This window comes from Molothrus aeneus, chromosome 16 (assembly GCF_037042795.1).
Source record: "Molothrus aeneus isolate 106 chromosome 16, BPBGC_Maene_1.0, whole genome shotgun sequence".
Lineage (NCBI taxonomy): Eukaryota > Metazoa > Chordata > Aves > Passeriformes > Icteridae > Molothrus > Molothrus aeneus.
Genome location: NC_089661.1, coordinates 8,573,473 through 8,595,947, shown reverse-complemented (window position 1 = coordinate 8,595,947; position 22,475 = coordinate 8,573,473). Strand labels below are relative to the sequence as shown.

The window sequence follows — 22,475 nt, the reverse complement described above, 5'->3', positions numbered from 1 at the left end:
TGTGCTGGTGTAACTGCTGACTTTTACCAAATGACCAGTGCTTTTCCAGCTCCTGAACTCAGTAAAACGTGTTTATCCTGTACCAGACACATTCTACCAGACTCAAGTGAGTTTTCTAATGCTGCTTTAAGATTAGGTTTTGCCCTAAGCAACATTCCTGGGATGGCTGCAGAGGACCTGTCTGCAGATCTCCAGTACTGCCCCAGAGCTGCCTGCACGACGCACAGGCCACAGCACAAGCTACCAGGGTAGTGAAACATGAGATCCCCCAAAATTAAAGCAATCACTCAGAATTTCCCTGAATGCTTAGAAGCATTTTTGAGCTGTGGCATTAGGAAGAGGAATGACACAAAAGAAAAATTGTCCTGGAAATGGATGGTGTTACTAAATGTGACAGACCTTTCTCCAACATCCTGGGAAACAGAACATGGCACTGGCTTCCATGCTCAGCACAGACAGAGATGCTGCTTTTGTGGATAAGGAACACTGGACAAATGATATACAAGTGGAACTTACTGCATTCCCTGCATGTGACTGTTGTGCTCTGGTAGAATCATCCATTCTCTCCTCCCCAGCATGTCTGTCTTCCTGTTTTTCCACCTGGGATTGCTGTGATCCATAAAATTCATTGAAACATTTCCAAGTGTCATAAAAGCTTTCTCAACTGAAAAAAAAAATAACATTAAAGAATGTTCTCACAAAATTCCTGGGGAAGTCAATCTTGTTTCAATTCCTCCAAACTTTATTTAAATTTGTTCTCATGGGATCATTAACACAATACTTCTTTAGAACACAGAGTTTCAGAAACCGTCTCATTAACCTCAAGTGTATTGTTCACCTTTCCTCTTTGTATTCTTCATGGTAAAAAAAGAAACATAAATAAAAAGTGAAACTGCCACCCCAGATGACACCCCAGGGCAGCTGTACCCTGTAAATATTCCTATTTAGGGCCACACAAAGCCAGCCCATGCTTGGGTGGCTTCAAGGCACCAGTAACAGTGGGTACAAATGCACATTCTCATCCAGCACATGAATCACACGCTCAGCACGAATGCTCAACAACACTACATGATTTTTCAGGAATGCTGCTGAGGAGTTTTATTTTCCATCCCTTGAGTTTTTCAGAATGATCAGCTGGGAGTTGTTTAAATGAATCCCATGAAATGTGGCACTCAACCCAGGAACCACAATCACCTGTGCAAATGTGTAACACTGAGGTGTCCAGCTTTGTCACCAACACCCCGATCCTGCTGACACTCACAGCATCAGCCTTTGCTATAGGAAAAAATCCCACCTGGCAAAGACCATCCTGATCTCTGAAATCTCTGAAAAGGAGAAGGGAAAAAAGTAATAGGTCTCCAGAATGAGTCATAGAAGGATGAGGGCAAGTTATATGTTGTTCTCATCAAAAACAGCTAAAAATCCGTATTAGTTATAGAATCCGTAGAACCATCAAGTCTGGGAGATACCTTTGAGATAATCAAGTCCAACTGTCAAAGATAAACCTGCCAGCACGAAGGCAAGAGCACCTCCATGGTGTGTTTCTTTGTTGGTTTTTTAAGCCATTCAATGCAATAAGGAAGTTGCTGTGCTTAATTCCATGTGTGTATTTCACAACAATTCCCCTTAAGATATACCTTTCACCTCTGCTGGTGAACAGATTACAAACACCAAAATCTAAATTACTTTGAGAACTTTTATTTTTATCAACAACATTTTATGGTTTTATTATGAAAACAGATTACCTACATAGATTGTTGCTAGCAAAGCAACTTGAAAAACATATCTGAGCTGATGACACAGCTAAGAGAAGAAACATGCTCATTTGTGTCTGATTCAGCATTCTGAAGCCTAATAATGACTTATTTTTAAAACTACTGCAGAAAGTGCATTAAGAATATTCAGACAAATCTGGTTATCTTTTAACTATCAGTAGAATAAAGTAAGAAAGGCTAGAAATAATTTTTCCCCTCCACGTAAGGCTTTTGAGGCTTCTGAAGGTTTCAAGTCTTTATTTGTCACATATGCTGTTATTTCCACACAAAAGGCAAGAATTGTTCCAAGAAATAAGTCTCTCTGAGACGTTTTCTACAAGTTCACACAAAACCCACGCCTTGCTCTCAGATGGAAAAAAGGTTCAGCATCTACTGACTTTATTTGCTCCAGTTCACACCAAGTTTTCACATTCAAGAGTAAAGGTGTGTTGTTTCCACTGCAGCCTGCGCCACTTTGTCCAGCCCCAGAACAAGCTGTGAGTTGGGGCTTGTGACCTAATGAGAGTTGACAAAGTATCGGAGTTTGTAAGTTTTTACAGCACCCAACACCAGCACGGGCAGTTAATACTGACGGAAGACATTGAAACTAATTTCCAAGCCAAACATCGGTGAAAGATGCCCACAGCCAGAACACCCCCAGCCCGCACCTGGGACGCCTGAGCCCCTTCTAGCGCAGAGGGCGGCTGATGGCAGCAGGAGCCTTTACACCCTGCCGTGGATCTTCACGGAGAGTTTAAAACAAGCCTGGGCTAAGAGGAACAGAAAGACGCTGCTGCCCCAAAATGCGATCCTGTTGGCTGCGGGCGCCCCCGGCGGGCGTGGGCCGGGGGAAGGCGGCCCCGGGGCAGCCTCGCCCCACTCCCGGCAGCCGCCGCCCGGAAACGGCAGCGCCGGCGCGGGGCTCCGGCTTCCCCCGCAGCCATGAGCGGGCTGGGGGCCGCCGCGGGGCCGGGATGGCAGCGGGACGGCGGCGGTGAGGGCGCGGGGCAGGCGGGGCGGCGGCAGCACGGCCGCAGGTGGCGGGGGGGATGGAGGCACGGCGCGGGAGCGGAGCAGCGGCGCTGCCCTCGCTCGCCCCTCGGGCGCTGCGGGGTCCCGGCTGCCCTGGTGCCGCGACCCCCGACTCGCAGCGCCCGTCTCTCCCTCGCAGGGCTCTCTCTGCTCGCCGAGGAGCCGCACGGCGCCGCACCTGTGGATTTCCTCCAGGAGCTGCCCAGCTGCCAGTCGGCGCGGAGGCGCCGCTGGGGCACCCAGGAGCGCCGGCCGGCCCCGCTGGGCACCGCCGGCAGCCGCGGGGACGCGGCCCGGGCGCTGCCGCAGGAGACGGGCGGACTGGCTGAGCGCCCTGCCCGAGAGCGCCCGGTGTGCATGGCAGAGAAGAGGAGAGCAAGGTTAATTTTACGCGTTTCTTCCTTGATTTGGTTTTTTAAATGACTTTTTCCTAAACATAACCCAGGTGCGATGGAAGGGTGAAGGAGAACTGGGTTTGGCTGTATCTGTTTCACCCTGTGGCATGTGATTCTGACAAGAAGGTGCCCGAGTGCTCTTGGCTGGCACGAGGGTGTGGCTGACTGGGGACAGAAGTGGGTTGAATTGCAAGAAATTAGGCAAAACTGGGAATTGCCTGTAGCAAACAAACGCGGTTTCTCACTGTTTTTCGTTTTGGATTTTTGGTATTTTTTTTTCCTCAGGGTTTTGTGCTTTCAAGGGTCACTGTGAGTTATCTGCTTGAACACACACACCTCCCCCCGCTGCTATGCGAGTGCTGCTGCTCTTGAGTCTGCTTAGCTACTCTTACACAAGGCAGTGCTCGCTCTCTGCTGTGGTTCTGTACAGTCGATAGGAAGCTTCCTAGGCCCTTTGATTCTTTTTATGTTCTCCCCCCGCCCCATTCCTTTTTAAATGACTCTTTTCTCTGGGCTGTTCCTGCCCCCCGGGTGGTAACCCCCCGGAGGGAGGGATTGCAAAGACCTTGCTTTGCCCCGCCTGAATTTCAGTGCTCGTTGTCTCATGTCTCACTGCTGGGCTGAAAGCTGCTTTGAGGATAGAGGATACAGGATGTGGTTTTGCACTGTCAGACTACAGCTCCACCTTTAAATCAGGTACATTGGTTCAGTACAGGTTCTAGTCAGGTGCAGGTTCTAGTTATGAACCAGAAGATAGGTGGAAGTACAATTAATGTCTGGTGCTCCAGGGAGGACAAGAGCTACTCTATTGCAAGAGCAGTGGCAAACAGCCTGACCCTGGAGTTTAACTCTATAGGCTGTACACCAGAAACAGTAGAAGATCTAGGTCACGGTAAAGGAAAGTGCTTGAGACCTTGAATTTTTATTTGAAGTTGGGTATCTAAAGTTCAGCTCTTCAAGAAAAAGGAACTGGAGGGAGGAGTGGAGTTGCAATGTCCCAGGCTTGTTTACACATGTTAGTGCTGAGAGGTTCTGGTGGGGCTTCCTGGCGCTTCTACAGATCGGTGATCTGCATTTGTGCAGCAGCTGCCAGCACAAAGTGCTTGGCACAAACGTCCTGAGAGCTGAACACTCAACTTCTGTAACTCAGATGAATGTGCAGCCCACGCTTCTATTTACAATGCAAACCGAGCATGGGCCAGACAGTTCTACAGAGTTAAAACACTGCAAACTGCAGCCTGTAGTTTCCACAGAATGAAATCTCTTGAGAGGAGCTGTATTTGCTCTTAAAGCTGAGGTCATCTGCTGCCTGCTTGATTGTTTGTATAGGTTTAATTTGAATTCCTGCCAAAATGCTCAAGTCATGAGAAAACAGCCAAGACAGAGCACACATGGCAGTGCATCCCTTGGGCACATGAGTAGGATTGACTACAAGTCTTAAAACTGAAACCTTGGTACCACAGTATCATGTCCTCATGGGTACTTAAGTGCTGCCCTTCTTCAGTGGCATCAGAGGCTGGAAAAGAATTTGCTGCATACAAGTCCATTTTCAAGCTATATTTCTGTGAAATTTTGTCTGGTATAAAGGTTTTTTAAAAGAAACAACAAAATAAAAACTCTGAGCCACTCAGAATTTTCCTTGATGCTGTTGCTGACCAGGCAGCATTTTTTAAAATGCAAATGTATTCATATGGTATGAAAATCCATAAGTGAGTGGTTAAAAATTACAGACAGTGACACATTCTCAGTGTTTGTTTGCAGCTTGTTATTCGAACAGTGCATCCCCAGAGGTGGTGGCAAAAAATATTTTCTCAAATTCATTGAATTGGCACTTTCCAGAAAATATTTCAAAAAGCTATTGTTGTCAATTTTGTTTTGTTTTGTTGGGGCTTTTTTCTTTGTTTATTTGTTTTTTCTCCAGGAGAGGTGAGTGTTTTTCATGAGACAGCTTGCCCTATTTGAATTACGTTGATGTTGCCATTGTCAGCAAGATCAGATGGGGAGAGCTTGTGTGTCTGCAGCTGTTCCCCTGAAGGCTCTGGGCAGGCTCCATCCTGCTAAGCCCTGTTACATGGAGTGAAAAATTATTTCTTGTGCTCAGTAACTGTATTTCTGGATTCTTAGGGACTATCAGCAGGCTGAAACAGAACGTTTATCCAGATGGGAGAAGTGGAGAAGAACTAGCAGTAAATCACTGAAAAAAGCAGTCAGTGAAGTCAAGGGCTTGTCATCTTACCTGGTGCTTTGGCGACATGATATTCGCAGCATAGAAGGTATTTCTTGTCTGATGTCCATTTCTCCTCTGGAAAGTTCCTTCTGTTATTGGCAGTTTTACCTGTGTGAGCATAGTTTCAGATATAACTATATGTGCTTAAGAAGTTACTTTCTTTCCTTATTATTGCTGAATGTAAAATCCATTATATGATAGAAGGAAATATATTGGAAAAAATTATTAATATGTCCAACCTGCATTTCAGTTACATTGCTAAAAGTCTGTAGTACTTAAAACTAGCTTTAATGTTTCTTTGGTTTAGTGAAACTGATTTTATAATCTGCTCTCTCTGTATTTTCAATGGTTTTATCATCTTAATCATTGGCACACGTTTCTTTTATTCACAGGGAAATTTGGTACTGGCATCCAGTCCTACTTCTCCTTCCTGCGCTTTCTGGTCCTGCTGAACTTCATAATTTTTATCCTGATGTTCAGTTTTGTTATTCTTCCCACCATAATTTCTAAATATGGACTATTCAACAGTACCATTGCTTACATTTCTCCAAAGAACATAGGTAAACATCTTCTCTATGTACAGCTGTTGTAAGATTCCCCCTTTCCATCAGCTTCTTCTCCACCTCCCAGAAAAAAAGGAAAGCCTTTTTATAAGAGTGTGGCATGTTTGAATTAATGTGATCTTGCAGTTCAGTGGGCATTACCATTTGAGTGACTTTTCATACCTTTCTTTTGACAGATGATATCTGCACAATTTATAAACCTAGTGGTAATAAGGGACTTGTGTACTTCTATACTTACCTCAAAGATTTGCTCAGTGGCACTGTAAGTAATTAGTTGGGTTTTTTTAGTTAAGTGTCTCATGTAACATTTAAAACTAAAAAAAAATTACTTGTGGAATGAAGCTTTGATAACTTTGAGAAATGACAAGGCACATGCACCACTGGGGTATGTTATCTCTGAGAAGGGCAGTTTTCAAAATGACTTCTACTGAGTGAGCACAAGGCCTGTCTGGCCACGTGCTGCAGCCTGTGCCTCTCCTCCCCAGCTGCTACCCTTTATTATTCTGGAGCACACTGCCTATTGTGCTCACTATGTAGGGTCCCAGTGTCTGTGTCCTCCAGCTCTTTGATTGGAGAGGGAAGGAATTTTAAGCACACAGTGTCTGCACTACAGTCTGGTAGAGGCAATGGCAATATTTAGAAGCTACAAGCTTGTAGCTTGCTGGGGACCCTAATTTTAAATTTACAAAATTTACTTGCTTAATTCCATGTTGGATTTTATGGGGCAGTTGTTGCTGCTGTTGCAAATTCTATTTCAACTTCATTTTCACAGGGATTCCTTGAAGTGACAATTTTGTTTTATGGCTATTACTCAATAGATGCTGTATGGATCAGTATCATGAAGTACAATTTGCCACTCGCATACCTGCTGGCTACATTTGCCTACCTTGCCTTATGTTTGCTCTGGATAATAAAGAGGTAAAGATGTTGGTGTTGTTTATTTACTGTTACTTGTTGCACAGTTTAGATTGTATTCCTTCTTGAAGGGAACATACTGTTTTCTAGAGCTGTTTGTGTGGAAATGGGGAGTCTTTTGCCTGAGGATGCAGTGCCTCAGTAGCCTTTGGAGTGCTTGGGAAAAAGAAAACAATTTGAAGTATCAGTTTTTCATATGTATGCATGCCTATAAGTAAAAGGCCCTCAACTATACTGAATTTGTTGGAGGATTTCTTTTAGGGGTTTCTGGTTGAGTTTTATTTGTGCCATCTGTTTCCTTTGCTGAGTCTGGGTGAGGTGAGAAGGTGTGACTGTGGTGAAGAGCAGGTGGGAATAACCTGTATCAGGGTCAGCTGCTGCAGAATCTCACACTCAAAGAGTCCCAAACAGTGGCTGGTACTAAGCAAAGGTAACAGTTTGCTCACTGTGGGGGTCTTTGATCAGCCAGGCTCCTTGTGTGTGTTTTTCCTGTGCATAAAATACATCTTCTCACAAATTTTTCTCTAGGTCTGTGGAAGGCTTTAAGCAAAACTTAGTGCACAATGCAGATCCATTTCAGAGTTACTGTAACAAAGTCTTTGCGGGCTGGGACTTCTGCATTACAGATCCAAGTGCAGCCCGGCTGAAACATCGCAGTTTGCAATATGAGCTCCAGGTGAGTAACTTCTGCTTTTTGTGCTTATGGTTTCATACAGCTTAGATGGCTAAAAAAGAGATGTGTGCAGTTTTGCAGATAAGAGAATAAAGTTAAGAAGGATTGCAGTTGCTTGTTTTGGGGGTGCAGCCCACATCCTCTTGCATGCTTTCTAGGTAGCTGGAGTAGTGCAGCGTGAGAAGGATTGGCACAGATGTTGTTGGCCCTTCCCCCATGCACTGGGGACCCACGCCAGCCTGTAGCTGCTTTTCTTATCTGCCTCTTCCTCACACTCCAGTCCTGCTTCCTGTGTTAGTTTCTGCCTAGTCCAACAGGAAAAGCTGTCCCAGCTGCAGGCAATACCCTGCAGGGATGAGTTGGAGTGTTCTGGGGTTTAAGCATGCAGGGCAGTTAGGAGTAGTTTGGGGAGGAATAAAATTCAGATGGTGCTCTTTGTACTGCTCGAGAGTAATGTTGCAGTAAGAAGATACTGAAAAATTCTCACTAGGTGTCTTTGGCACACATGCACATACAAAATGCTATAGATTTCCCAAATCATAAAGCTCTGAAAAAAGTCTGAAAGGTTCTTTTGGTAAAACAGGGACCTTCTTTTTGCTCTCTGTACACTGGAAGCAGAGATTTGTGTAGTGAAAATATTACCTTTGAGAAGATGCTTCCACTTCAAACCACAAAGCAGTAATTACAGACTTCATAAATTACAATGAGTTGCTTTCTGCTCTAATGAAGTTCGCAGTCATCTATTTTCATCATAGAATCAGAACCTCTTTCACTTGCTACACTTTTGCCTCCAGAACATGCATCTTAGAAGAACTGGCCCCTTAATATTAGTTTGATGGACATAAATCATCAGAAAATACTCTCATATAGGTGTTATGTTGGTTTGCCCAGGTTAAATTGCCCTCACAGGAGATATTGTATTTTCATGTCACTTAAGGTGAAATACACCAAGTTTACATGACAAGCTGTTTAAAACTGTACTTCCTTCTTTCAGTGCCAGCCCCCAGTTTTCCTTCACAAAGAGTAGAAGGAATTTTGAGCCATAATGGTGAGGGCTGGTTACTTACCTGCAGAAGTAATGAGATGAGTGACTGGCTTACCCATTTCAGAGTTTAGTTTCAAGCTGAGATCAGGCTCTCTCAACAAACAGGCAAACTGTCTGTCCTCAAGGAAATGTGTTACTGATACAGTAGAGACAAGAGGATTGCAGGGCACTTGTCTTTGGCTACGGAGCCCTCAGCTCGAGGAGGCTGAGCACACAGGGGCTTCCATTCCTGCATGGACCTGTTTTGTCAAAGCAAAGACACTCTGTTCTGTGTGCTTGGGCAGGCACTGGAGTGACTCTCCTGGAACAGGCTACAGATTTGCACTTCTGAGGGGGAGAAGACATGGTGTTAAGTGTTGTATGCTGCATCAAAAAAACTGCATCTCTTTTTTCTTTTCTTTGTAGTCGGACTTGCAGGAAGAAAAACTGAAGCAAAAAATAGCTGAGAGGAGAATGGAAGAAAAGCTACGCATCTACTCTCTGAGAATATTTATAAATATAATTGTCATTGCCATTTTATCAGGATGTTTTTACTCAATTTATAGAGTAACTGTCTTCTCTCAAGAAAACTCCAATGTGAGTATAAGAAATGACACTCGAACAGTTTTGGTCAAGGCTGGTGATTACAGTAAGAGGAACTATTGTGAAAGAGTCAAGTATCTTAATATAGCACTTTTCATGCAGGGATCTGAAAATGCTTTCTACAGACTTAGAATTTTTTTAGTAGATGAGAGCAGGAAAGATCAAGAACCATGTGCCAAAACAGCCTCCCCAGTAATGTCTCCCATTGCAGAGGCTTCAGTGTTGAGTGCCTTGGAGCTGACAAGAAGAGCAGCCCTCACTGCCTTTCCCTTGTAACTGTGCTCACCTCACTGACCTGCTGGGTCTGGACAGTGAACTGGCTGGGAGAACTGACCTGGTTAAATCAAACTTCATCATGATCTGGTTTGCTGTCAGCTGCAAAAATGCACTTCAGGGGAAGGCAGAGTGAAGATTGTGATCTATCTTGTGGCTTGAGTTACCCTGTGTGGGGAAACAGGAAGGCTTTGATCACACAGCAGGTTTCAGAAGCAAAGGTTCTTGCATCACTAGCAGAAAGAATCAGGTTGAGTTGGTTTCACCTCTGGCAGGACAAGCAGATGGAAAGAGTGGTTCAGAAGCAGAACAAAGCAGACAAGCTTCTGGTTGTGACAGCTTCACAAAAGTAACTGACTTCTCTGTAGGACCCCAGGGTTTGATTAGTCTGGTAGAAATGGGGACCACCATTTTTCTCTCTTCTGTGTAAGTTCCTGGTGTGATGGACTTAGCTGTTCACAAGGAACGTTGTGCTCATGGTGGACCTAACTCTGAACTTCTGTAAACTGCCAGGATTGCTGGGACAGAAGCAGGAAATGGGGGCTAAATGAGTTTATGTGTCAGAGATACTGTTTGAGGGCAGAGAAGAGGACTGCACAACACTGAACAGCTCCACTTACTGTGGGCTTTAAGTAGAAGGGCTGATATCTTGACCTTGTCTTAACAAGCAGTTAGAGGAGCTTGTCAGGATGGTAGGAAAGTCAGGGGAGTTGCTTGGCACCAGCAAGAATAAATTGAAAAGTGTCTGCACTTGGAATAGCTGTAAAACCTGGTAGCCTTGGTGCTGGTTAGCAACAGTCAGACACAAACCTTGGTGAGTTGAACCTCTTTAAACAGAAGCTTTGAGGAAGTACAGAAATGCTCTCACCTGGAGGGGGAGGGAGTTCCTGATGAAAGGAGCAGGAGAAAGCAAGGGTGTGTAGCAGCAAATTGCAGAGATAGCAGTGATCAGGCTCATATAAAGGATAGAGATTTGTTCTCCATGAAATTTGCTTGTCTGGAGGTATTCAGAATCAGCCCTGGGTTTGCCATTCATGTTACACCTGGTGTTGATTCTTACTGCCAATGCAGATGTTAGTGGAGGATGAAGACAGAGTAAAAGACGCTGCCTGGATCCTGGGCAAGGCAGGCTGTGTGTAGCTGGAGACAGCACACTCAGGAAGGTGTGTTGCCCTAAGCCTTGTGTTTGTCTCATCTCTTCTCCTGCAGGACATTGGCAATGCAAACTCCCAGGTTAATCTCTTAGTGCAGTATTTGCCTTCCATGGTGATCACACTGGCCAACTTCATCGCTCCTCTGATCTTTGCATTTCTGATCAAATTTGAAGAGTATACACCAGCCTTTGAAATCAAGCTGACACTCATGAGGTAAAGATGTTTTTATTGTGGCTTTGGATGTTTCAACAACTTGTTCTTGGTAGGCTATATATATTGTTACATTGAAACATCAAGAAGCAGACAAGGTGGCACTGGAAACCAAGGAGGCATTGTTTGGCCAATGTTTAGTTGGAAACTTTAAATCTGGGAACAATGTGTTTTGATGACAGTACAGTGCAATCATCTCAGTGTCCAAGTTTTTTTCTTGGTCCCATTTAGCTGTGTGGTCTGGACATCTTCAACCAGAATAAATAGTCAGTAGAAAACTTGTGGCTGCAGAGCTGTGGATTCACTGCTTTGCGTGCAGCAGTTCCCTGAATGAGCAAAAGTGAGTGTACAGCAGTGACTGAGGCACGGCTTTGCTCAAGGCAGAAGTTAAAAGATTTGGGGTAAAAGATGTGTCAGTGTAAGAGCTGGTGTTTGGCAGCTTAAGGCAGTAAGATCTGGGTTGAAGAACCTGAACTCTGCAAGTCCATGCTTTGTATTTGTGATTTGGCCATGTGCTTCAGAAGGCCTGAAGCTACATGAAATGGAAATGCTGCACACAGAACGGTACCTGAGGGAATGGCAACCCATTGCAGCATCAAGATCTGCAGCTGAAATGACTGATCTAGGAACACTATTGAGAGAAGAAACAAGGGACTGTAGCCTAAAGCTGGGGAGGTCAAAAGCAATTTTAACTTAGAGCTAAGGAAAGAAATGTGTTTATTATCTGGCTGGCTGCCCTGTTAAAGGTCTGCATGACCCTTCTGTGTTTTAAGGCTTCCTTGGACGCCTGCACAAGGTGTGCCAAGTGTTAAATGGCTTTTTTTTGGCACATTTGGAGTCAGGTTTTGCCTTTCTTGCAGGTGTGTCTTCGTGCGGTTGGCCAATATTGGCGTTCTCTTGTTCTCACTGTGGAGTCAAATCTCCAACTGTGGCAGTGACAAGTGTAAGCCCTGTGGATACAATTACAAACTCTATCCTGTAAGCAGATTTATCTTGGTGTTTAATCATCTGAGCTTGTGAAGGGAGATTTGTTTTCCATGAGAGTTGCTTGTCTGGAGGTGTTCAGTAGGAGCCCTGGGGTTGCTGTTCATGCTATACCTGGTGTTGATTCCCACTGCTCAGTGCAAACCTGTACAGTTGTTACACATATATCCTTTGCCTGTCTAAAACTCTGATTAGAGTTAATCCAGTGTCAGATGATTCCTTAGCACAGACCTGTCCACCATGAGGATTGTCTGAGGTAGCTGTGTTTTGCAGATGTTGTGCTACTGCCTTTTGTGCATTAAGGCAAATGGGTTTTCCTCAAAATAACCCCACCCCCCCCTTCCCTCCCCCAAAAAAACCCCAACCATCAAAACCAAACCAAACACACCCAGCCACACACCTCCCCCCTCCTGCCCCACCTCAGAGAAAAACCTCAAAATCAAACAAACAAAACCAAAAAAAAACCCCAAAAGTGAAAAGCTTGGCATGGGAACTTTAAAACACTTGAATATTTTAGAAATTGGACTTAATAGCATTTGAACCTTCATGGTGTTAACTGAGATGATTATTGCTTTTTCACTTGTTTATTTAGAGTGCTAATCTTGTTTTTCCTGACTTGTTTTTATAGTGCTGGGAATCTGATGTTGGGCGAGAAATGTACAAACTGATGATGTTTGATTTTATTGTAATTCTTGCTGTGGCCCTGTTTGCAGACTTCCCCAGAAAGTATGTATCTCTGCTTTTTGAGCATATTTTTACAAATGACATATGAAACACATTTTATTTTTTCTGCTTTACTTTCCCCATATTGCTAGCCAAAATAAAGTTTTAAAATAAAGCATAAACATATTTCTGGTGGTTTGAGCACCTGTTTGCTATTCACATGGCTGTATAGGTTTTGATATTTGAGAGCTTTTTTCTTCAGACCTTTTCTGTTATGTTGTCTAATGCTTAAATGCTAAGTTGTGTGTGTTTCAAATGTGTTAGAATGCATCTAAATTCTACAACTTCAGTTTAGGACTAAAAATATTCTTTGGTTTCAGGTTGTTAGTTACTCATTGCTCTTGCAAGCTTGTTCAGTGGTTTGGACATAAGGAATTTGGAATTTCTGACAATGTCCTGGAAATCATTTATGGGCAGACTATTTGCTTCATTGGAACCTTCTTTTCACCACTTCTCCCTGCAATAGCAACTATAAAATACTTCATCATCTTCTATGTTAAAAAGGTAATGAGGGCATGTGCTTGATAAGAATTGAGTACATCTCTGTGGTGTTTGTAATGCAGGCATATAGATATGCAGGTGATTTAAAACCAACAAAAAACTCAAAACCATCTGTGGATGGAATGAGCCAATGATATTCCATTTTCAGTAAGGTTTTGGTCTTTTAACAGACAGTAGAATTTTGCTTTGAAATCAAGCAAAGCCATGTTTCAATTACTACTTCTCAAATTATTTGCCTTTTTTTTAAAAAGAAAAGCTTTTTATGTAACAAAGCTGGTTTATAAGACTTTCCTGCAGTAGTCTATTTACTAGCAACACAGCTTAGAACTTGGACAAAATTTTGCAAAACTGCTAAAAATTTGGGAGCAAAATGGAAAATGCAAGCTGGGTCGGACATTTGTGTGATTTCTGACTATCAGAAGTTTTGCTCAGTGACCACACAGCTCCTTCTGTGCCTCCAATTCTTGCTGATACTTTAGCAAGAGGGGATGTATCCAGAGAAGATGTGGCTGAACAAAGCCAACAGCAATGCCATGGGTCATACACCAAATGCCTCTGTCAGTTGACTCTGTGCAAGTGTGTGAGGTCCTCTGGATCAAATTCTTACACAAATTAGGAGACATTGACTTATACCAAAATGTGTGGGCAATCTTGTCTTAGCCCTTCCCAAAGGAGGTGGTTGTGTGGTGGCTGGTGGCACATTAGAGAATGGAAAATTCAGTTGCTAGGGGAAGTATATTTGGGTGTATATCTAGATAGATGTACTGGTAACAGTTTTACTCACCTTCCCTCTTCAGATTGTTTTGAAACACACAAGCAAACCTGCAGCAAAGCCTATAAGGGCATCAAGTTCCAACTTTTTCTTCCTGGTGGTGCTGTTGATTGGGCTCCTCTTGGCTTTTGTCCCTCTGGGGTTCAGCATAGCACGGTAAGTGACAACTTTAAGTTCTGTGAAGCTGACACTTATTCAAAGCTTGTCAGTTCTGTAAAAGCAGACACACAACTTTAGAATGATTAATGGAATAAAATCTATAGGGTATAACACATAAACTTACAGCTTAGTTCATATAAACAAAAATTACAGTTTTATAGACATAGGACACTTTTACTGCATCACCAAACTGCTGCTGGGTTTGTGCTGGATTATTTTATCTTTACATTTTGGTGTAATATCTTTCTGTTCTGCTTCTTTGACAGTATTCCCTCTTCCAAGGCATGTGGGCCATTCAGGCATTTTAACACTTCATGGGAAGTCATTCCAGATACAATACTTCAGTTTCCAACAGGTCTGCAGCAGTTCCTTTTTGGCATTTCATCAGAAGCCTTTGCAGTGCCTTTTTTTGTGATCCTTTGGTGAGTACTGGGGAGATTTGATTCCCTTATGCAGCTTCATTTCCTTGCTTACTGAACTCATATCAAGCATCTGTTAGGCCAGATTTTCCATTTGCAGTCAAAAGCATCAAAACCCATAGGAATCCTCAGCCCTTATGTCTTTGCCCATGTGGTCACACTCATCAGCTTTGTTCCATTTCCTCTTGCACATCCCATATTCAACAATGTCCTTCTCAAAAATGTTAACTGTGAATCCTCTGCAAATTAGTACTGTATGTAAGCCCTGTGATCACTGCTCCTATCCACAAACCCTAGTCCGAAAAAACAAAACTCCCAAAGCAGTCATTCTGGAAGATAAAATTCAGTGTAGAATCAGAGTATTTTTAAGGTTGGATGCCACCTGTAGAGAGAGTCTAACCCAATTCTCCTGTTCAAAACAGAGTCAAGTATAGCAGGAACCATACCCAGTTATATTTTCAGTATCTCCAAAGATAGAGACTGCACAACACTGTTCAAGGGTCTGGTCAGTTTTCCAATAAAAAGGAGTGTTTTTCTTAAGTTTAAATGGAATTTTTTGCATTTCATTTTAACTAAACTGTTTGCAAATTTTGGAGCCTTATTACCTGATGCTTTCTAAAACTTCTATGCTTGTGGCTTATTTAGGACTCCATCCAGCCCTTCCTTTTTGTAGGACACATTTATGTCTTCTCCTGAACTGAGCTTGTTATTACATACATGGGAAATCTCAAGTCCTCCCTTTTTGTTTGTTGTTTACAGCATCATTATGTTCTATGTTATTGCCTTGGCTCAAGCACACAAGCGAGCGGTTGAGCAGCTGAGAGAACAACTGGTTTTGGTAAGATCTGACCCACCACTTTGCTCACACAACAAAGAGAACTTTAAGGGTACAGAAATGAGAGGAATATTGGTTTTCATAGTCTCCTGGATATTTGGTGTTTGCAACAGGCAGTAAAGAATGTTTTACAAATTACCCAGAAAAAATAACCAAAGCATTGTGGTATTTCTCAGTGGAATTGATTTTCTTGGGTACCAGCTGCAACTGCAACAAGGTCTGGTTATATCAGGCAACACACATGCAAGGGATGTGCCCCTGAGAAGCTGTGTCCCTGTTTTTCATCTATTGTCTTATGTAAATCCAATTATATGTTGGTTTTTTTTTCTGCCAAAGAACCTGAATCCTGTGTTTCCTGTCCTCTCCACCATCTTGCACAACCTCCACTTCTGTTTCCTTCTCTGCCCTCACAAACAGGCACCCAACTGCTTACCCTGCCCTCCAGGCCTGTATTTCTGCTGCATCTTTTTGGTCTTGTTCTGGAGTGTAGGCCTGGAAGTGCTTGAGCAGGTACTGAAAGTGGAACAAGTCAGCACTGAGAGCCCTTTGGAGAAGGGTGCCAGTGCAGAACTGCTGCTTTGTGGCCATCCAAAGCCACTGCCAGGTTTGGCAGCATTTGTGTGCTGTGGTCTGACAAACTGCTGGAGTCAGGAATCAGCCTCAGCAGTGAAACTTCTCACTTTCTTATTAAATAGCCCATTTCTGGATATGTGCTTCTTTTAGATATGGCATTTAACAACCTGTTTGCAGAAAAACACTTACTGGGGGGAGCTTTTTCAGGAGTGAGGAATTTAGGAACAAAAGCCTTTCTGCTTTTTGAAGGGTTCACAAATCAGCTGGGAATTCTAAAAATTCTTCTGTGATTTTTATTTTCGTTTGCTTGCTCTTGTTCAGCTTCCTGGAAGCGTGGTTTTAAATTTTGAGGTGTGTGAGATGTTTTTACGAGGCTCAATGCAGAACTGTTAATGTGTAACCTGAGGTGAGATAAATGAAGTCAAGGCCATTGTGAGCTTGAAATTGTTCAGGCAGTTGGGAGTGTGCTGGGGGAGTGCAATTGGTGAATGCACCTATTTCTAATGAAGAAATGAGCTGTTGTAGATGACTTGTATTAACACTGTTCATGTGGAGCATTCTTGTTCTTCTGTCTTTCCAGGAGAGTCGTGACAAGATGTTCCTAATCAGAAAAATAACAGAAGCACAGAAGTAACCTTGAAAACCACACAAGCCAAAAGAACTTGACTTCCTGAAACTCCCAGAAAAAGAAGATAATAGCAGAAGCATTTGCAGCTTCTAAAACCTGAGCAGCTGACTGACACTCTGGGACTGTGGTCTGTGTAATGGGCGCTTGTGGTCTGAGGCCTAATGTTTCCAAAACTTGGAAATTCAGCTGATTTATACTGTGTTAGAGCTGTTCAAAAAAGGATACTTCAACACTCATACAGCTTCAGGGTCGTTGGGATTTGATCCCTATTTTTTCAGGGAGTTTGGGTAAAATGTGATCAGAAGTGAAACCTTTTTGTACTGTTTTTACACATTATGCTATAAGAATCATGAGAGAGGAAAAAGGTATGGTTTTATATGTTTTCAATGCCTTTCATTTGCTTTGGTTTTAAAAAATAAGTATGTATGGAAGTATGTTGAAATAGTGCATAGGAAAAGAAAATATAGCATGGGTTTGAAATCAGTCTTCTAAATATTTTTAGAGGTGAGGGTTTGCTATTTATGCTGCTCTGAAGTAGAGCAATTGAACACTGGATAACTGATCATAAAATGGTTCAGAGATAACAAACTGATAAGAAAGCTCTGAATAAACACTTGGGGTAGGAAGAAGCCAGCAGGCACAGCACTGCTGGGGCACCAGCCTTGCTGCTGTGGAGGGGCCTTTTTGGGATTTTTTTAACGTTTTAAGTCATTATTGTTTGTGTTTTATTCTTGTATGAACATCTTGACATCTTGACTACTGGTCTATGTGTTTTAAAATGTGAATATTTCAGGGTTAAATTTTTGGTTGGCAATAGTGTGTCAGTACCCCTTAATTTCTCATTTTCTCTGTCTTACCTGAACTGCTGGGACCATGTGTATCAGACAACCGTGTGTCCCTGTAGGCTACTAACCCAGTCCTTTATTTAAAGATTCTGATTAAGGATTTCTTGTACAAAACTTTTATTGTTTGAAATCTGCATTAGTCCGCTCTTAGTTAATGTGAGACACTATCTTTTTAATATAATATTTTGGAATGTTTTCTGTGCTCATTTTAAAGGAATGACCGTTCAATAAACGCTATTTATTTTACCATACCGCCTGGTGCCGTTCGCTCGCTGTGCCTGTGGGGGCCGCCCTCAGCTCTCGCTCCCTCAGCGCCGCTCCCGCCGCCGTTCCCGCCTCGCCCGCTAGGGGCCGCCCCTCCTTCCCATGGCAACCACGCCGCGGGTTTTGATTGACAGCTGCGCTGTCCCTTGCGGCGGCCGCGCGGGGCCAATCGGAACCGTGCCAGGGCGGCGCGCGGTGATGACGTCGCTCCCAGCGCGATGGCGGCGGCCGCGGTCCTGGCTCTGCGGTGCTCCCTGCTGCAGCGCCGGCCCCTCCGCTGCGGGCCGGGTACGGGCTCGGCTCCGCTCCCTGCCCGCCCCTCAGGCCTCCGCGCCGCCGCCCCAGGCCGCCTCAGGTCCTTCGGCTCCGCGGACGGGGAGCGGGCGGCGGCGGAGCGCGCGTCACCTTTGTCTCTCCGGCAGGTGTGCGGGCTGTGCCCGGCGCCGGGGCCGCCCTCAGGCCGTGCAGCTCGCGGGTGGCGCAGGACGGCATCAACAAGCCCGTCATAGACCGCATCATCCGCGTGGACCATGCGGGGGAGTACGGGGCGAACCGCATCTATGCGGGGCAAATGGCCGTGCTGGGCAGGTCGAGCGTGGGACCCGTCATCCAGGTCAGCCATCCCCGCGGCTGTGCTCCGTTTGCGTGTGGCTAACAGCGGCCGGGGGATGCTGAAACATCGTAGCCTTCATGGCAAGATTATTGTCCAGTTTTTCTGAGCGCTTCCAAACGTGCGCGTGGGAGTACTTGGTAAGGGGGTGACTGATGCTGCAGTTGCTGTAGCGTTGCCCTATTTTGCAAATGTTTTTATGTTATCTTCTTACAACTGTCTCTTTGTCCTTTTTATAACGATCTGCACCTGCCTTTCTCCACTATTTCTCCTCTCTGATGTTACATCATTACAGTGTTGCCTCAGCTATCACAGCATATGTGCCTGAGCTGTTTTGGTTTTTATTAGTTTTATTGGAAATGTTTACCTCTTGTGGTTTTATTCTTCTCTGCCATCTGTCTCTTTTGCAGCAAATGTGGAATCAAGAAAAAAACCACCTGAAAAGGTTCAATGAGCTCATGGTGGCATACAGAGTTCGACCTACTGTTCTATTGCCTTTCTGGAATGTAGCAGGTTTTGTTTTAGGTGAGTCTGAATAATTACTGTTATTGTTGTTTTGTCAAGTCTTCAGTTGTGTTATATTATTTGTTTTGCTTCAGATTTCATTGTATTCATGTGTCTGGTACCCCAATCCCAGGGGCTGGAAGTGCTTTGCTTGGGAAGAAGGGTGCAATGGCTTGCACAGTGGCTGTGGAAGAGAGTATATCAGAGCACTACAACAACCAGATCAGAACTCTGATAGAGGAGGATCCAGAAAAGTACAAAGAGCTATTGCAGGTATTTAACTATGGCTTAGAAGATGTTTAACAAATTGATTGAATTATCTGATGTGATTTAGTCTTTTAAAAATAATATGCTTTTAGAATTTACAGTGGATCTTTTTGTTCTGTCACTTAGAATGCTGAAGTCAACAGAAACTATTAAAAATAAAAGGATGCTTTTTCCTTCAGCAGCACTAAATTGATCAAGCACCAAACTTAAGACATATGTTGGGTTATCTTCACTGTGCTTTCAGTAATGCACTGGTTGCTTTTTAAGTGAGAAGATTATGCTTTAAGTCTGATTAATTTTAATTGAAAGGAATTGTCTAGAGGGGAAACAAAAGGAGGAAATATTGATTGCACAGTAGCTGTGTTGCTTTCCTCTGAAGGCATTTCAATTACCTTCATGTGCTCCTTAACCTGTAGGACCCAGAGCCACACACAGTGCTCAGGGTGAGCTCGAGGTGACTCCTCCAGCCCCTCTGCCCATGCTGTGTTTGATGCACCCCAGGGTGGGGTTTGCCCTCCTGGCACTGCTGCCACCCAGCACCCTGTTCATCTTCTAGTCCTGGATGCTCTCAGAGTGTGTAAGGAGCTGATGTTTGTCAGCTCTGTGAGAAAATAACTTTACAAGCATTTTAGGTATCAAACTGGGACACATTCCTGCAAGTGGTTGTGGCAGATTGAGCTGTTCCCCCAGGCAGCAGGTGGAACTGGTTCATTTCCAGCCTTGCTGGCTACTGGTGTGTTCAGTGTGCATAGTGTAACATGTAGCAAAATCTGATTATTCCAATGTATCCCATTGTGGCAGAAACTGTCTCTGAAGTAACCAGGGTTGTGCTGAGGTGCACCAGGGAAATACCACCCCTGAAGATAATGGTATAATGAAATAGATAGAGATGACACAAAATAAAGAGAAAGCTCCAGGCAGTGAGTTTATTCACAGTGCCAGTATGAGGAGAAGCAGGAGGGGCACCAAAAGCAATGCAAACCTGTTGGGCAGGGACAGTGCCCAGGTGTGTGTAAGTGCTAAGCTCTTCATTAAGCAATCCTGATCATCGGCAGGCATCTCAGGAGAAAATCCTCTAAACCTTTTTGTTCCAGCTGGAAAATTAGAAAACAAACAATTGTTCTTTAGAGTATGGTAGAATGAACAAAAAAAACTGATTAGCTTACAGGGGAACACCCTTAGTGATTGGCAAGCAGGGACCTTAATTCCTTTATTCATGAAAATTGTCAGAATAATGTGGGGGTGTGAAACTAGTCAGTCTTAAAAGTTACTATGGCTATAGCTTTTTTGAAACAGTGAAAAAATAGTGATATATTGTCACTGTCATATTTTCTGAAAAATCCCTTCACCAGGATTTCTTCTCCTGGGAAGCTTAGAAGCCTCAGAGAAGAATGAAAACACTAATTATCTGATTGTTTCTCCTGTGTTTTGCTGCTTTGGAAACAATAATTATCTGGTTGCTTCTCCTGTGTTTTTGCTGCTTTAAAATGTGGTCTGGAGATTGTTTACCAACAGGTGCATGTTTGATTGGTTTCATGTGAATTGTTTTTACTTAATGACCAATCACCATCAGCTGTGTTGGACTCTGAGGAGTCAGTCACAAGTTTTTCATTAGTGTCTTATTAAGCCTTCTGATGTATCCTTTCTCTATTCTTTAGTATGGTTTAGCATAGCATTCATAATAGAATAGAATATAATGTAGTATAATATAAGCCTTCTAAAAACATAGTCAGATTCATCAATTCCTCCTTTGTCCTGGGCACCCAGCAAATACCACAATATATTAATTAAACAACAGCTTGAACTTAAAGACTTCTTTGGAGACCACCAGAAGAACTTCAGGTCAGGGGAATGCTGTAAATAATTCTCTTCTTGCTGAATTGGAGGTTCAGGTCTTTGAGAAGTGTTTGAGAGACCCTGGCTTGCCATGGTGCACATAAGGACAGCAGGATGTAGTTTTGTGTGCTGGCTGCCTTGGTTTCTGTGCCCAGCAGGCTCAGGGGGTGCTGGTGTTGCAGGTCATAAAGCAGTTCCGGGACGAGGAGCAGGAGCACCACGACACCGGGCTGGAGCACGATGCAGAAGCTGTGAGTAGAATGGTGCCTAATTGATGCTGCCTGTGAGGATGTGGATGTGCTGCTCTTTACTTTCTTACTTAGAGATTGGGATGTGGCTCTTTGAGAAGCAGAAAATAAGGCTCTTGATATTCTTTCCCAAAGATACATAGAAGAATGTCCTGCTTGTTATAACCTTCATTTTTCTAGAACAGAACTAAATCTGTTGGAATTCATGTCAAGTGTTAAAGTGTTTTGTTTTTTTTTTTTCTTTCCTAAGAGGTATCCTCTGCAAGTTTTTAGACTTTCTTTTAATTTCAGTTTAAATTAAATATTTTTGAAGATAAGGCTAATAAGGGCTATCCATACAGTGTTGGGAACTGGAGGCACCATCTTAGAACACTGAACTGAATTCTGTGCTCCCGTGGATACTGTATGGGGAATATGTGACTTCTCTATTTTTTCTCTTGACTTGCATTTGTGGGGAAATGGGAATCTTCTGAAAAGTTGATAAATTTTAATTTAGTTTTCTCTAGGATAGATTAGACTGCAAATACAGGTGGGGTTTTCTTGGCATGCATGTGTTTTTACTTTGATTTTTTTAATAGTGCTTACTGTTCATTATCACAATCTGGTTCAAGCAAAACACTTCAAGTAGATGTATTTAATCTATTTATCTTTTAAATCTTTTATTCTTTTTACTATTTACTATTTAATCTTTTATTCTTTTTACAGACACCAGCTTATTCTGTTTTGAAGACAGCCATACAACTTGGATGTAAAGCTGCAATATTTTTATCAGAAAGAATTTAGTTATATTTTTCATAATAGCTGTGGCAATAAACTGTGACACAAAAGCATATGGAAATTGTGGAAGATTCAGCTATTTTATTCAGCCTTTTAAAATTTTCAGCCATCCTTTGTCACATTGAGTCCCCATTTAAAAAGTATCTCTATTAAAGTCAGTTGAGCTAAATGTGAATAAAGGTGGCAGAATTGAGTCTGTGTGAACTAAACCTCCCTATTCAGAGACTGTTCACAAGGTGGCAGCACAATATGTATATACATGGTGTATATATACAGTATTTGTGTATGGATGCACACACAGATAAATGACAAATACATTCTCTGTTGCCTTCAAATTTATGTGTACTTGAAATAAGCTGGAGCAGCTCATTTTAAAATAGTTATCCAGACCAAGAAGAATATTTTTTTCTGTTTCCAGGGTGAGTGAAGTAATAGTATTTATTTTCAGTCCATCTTGAATAAAAATTGGTATTATAAGACCAGTTTTACTTAAAGACTTCTGTGTGTTTTGGGGTGGGCCTTTTTTCAGGCACAGTTCCAAATTCTTTGAATAGAATTTTTCTTACTATTTTTTTTGTTGTTGTTGTGGTGGGGATTTTTTGTTGGGTTTTTTTTTTTTTTGGTATTTTCTTGGGTTTGTTTGGTTTGCAGGTTTTTTTTACCTGAGCATGTAAGGAATACCCTGTCATAAAGCAGGTGGAGAGAGC

General features: G+C 43.0%; 2 protein-coding genes across 2 annotated transcripts; both read left to right on the top strand.

The window, feature by feature from the left end:
• Nucleotides 1-2,649: 2,649 nt before the first annotated feature.
• Nucleotides 2,650-17,513, top strand: TMC7 (transmembrane channel like 7). Its single transcript, XM_066560862.1, has 16 exons — nt 2,650-2,748; nt 2,926-3,166; nt 5,306-5,454; nt 5,801-5,968; nt 6,148-6,233; nt 6,744-6,889; nt 7,415-7,562; nt 9,010-9,180; nt 10,669-10,826; nt 11,684-11,801; nt 12,436-12,533; nt 12,851-13,034; nt 13,829-13,959; nt 14,229-14,384; nt 15,141-15,219; nt 16,370-17,513. Exons 1-16 carry the CDS (start codon nt 2,697-2,699, stop codon nt 16,421-16,423), a joined length of 2,139 nt encoding a protein of 712 aa, XP_066416959.1. The 5' UTR covers nt 2,650-2,696; the 3' UTR covers nt 16,424-17,513.
• A 221-nt stretch (nt 17,514-17,734) lies between these two features.
• COQ7 (coenzyme Q7, hydroxylase) lies at nt 17,735-22,247 on the top strand. The gene is made up of 6 exons (XM_066560861.1): nt 17,735-17,814; nt 17,949-18,139; nt 18,547-18,661; nt 18,774-18,913; nt 20,926-20,994; nt 21,697-22,247. Exons 1-6 carry the CDS (start codon nt 17,745-17,747, stop codon nt 21,772-21,774), a joined length of 663 nt encoding a protein of 220 aa, XP_066416958.1. The 5' UTR covers nt 17,735-17,744; the 3' UTR covers nt 21,775-22,247.
• The last annotated feature ends 228 nt before the right edge of the window (nt 22,248-22,475 follow it).

What these genes read in the sequence shown, in the direction of transcription:
- TMC7 (XM_066560862.1), top strand. Translation starts at nt 2,697, where the DNA reads ATGAGCGGGCTGGGGGCCGCCGCGGGGCCGGGATGGCAGCGGGACGGC. An exon ending in ATGGCAGCGGGACGGCGGCG is followed by an intron (nt 2,749 to 2,925) that starts GTGAGGGCGCGG and finishes TCTCCCTCGCAG; the next exon opens with GGCTCTCTCTGCTCGCCGAG. An exon ending in TGATATTCGCAGCATAGAAG is followed by an intron (nt 5,455 to 5,800) that starts GTATTTCTTGTC and finishes TTTTATTCACAG; the next exon opens with GGAAATTTGGTACTGGCATC.
- COQ7 (XM_066560861.1), top strand. Translation starts at nt 17,745, where the DNA reads ATGGCGGCGGCCGCGGTCCTGGCTCTGCGGTGCTCCCTGCTGCAGCGC. An exon ending in TGTAGCAGGTTTTGTTTTAG is followed by an intron (nt 18,662 to 18,773) that starts GTGAGTCTGAAT and finishes CCCCAATCCCAG; the next exon opens with GGGCTGGAAGTGCTTTGCTT. An exon ending in AGTACAAAGAGCTATTGCAG is followed by an intron (nt 18,914 to 20,925) that starts GTATTTAACTAT and finishes CTGGTGTTGCAG; the next exon opens with GTCATAAAGCAGTTCCGGGA.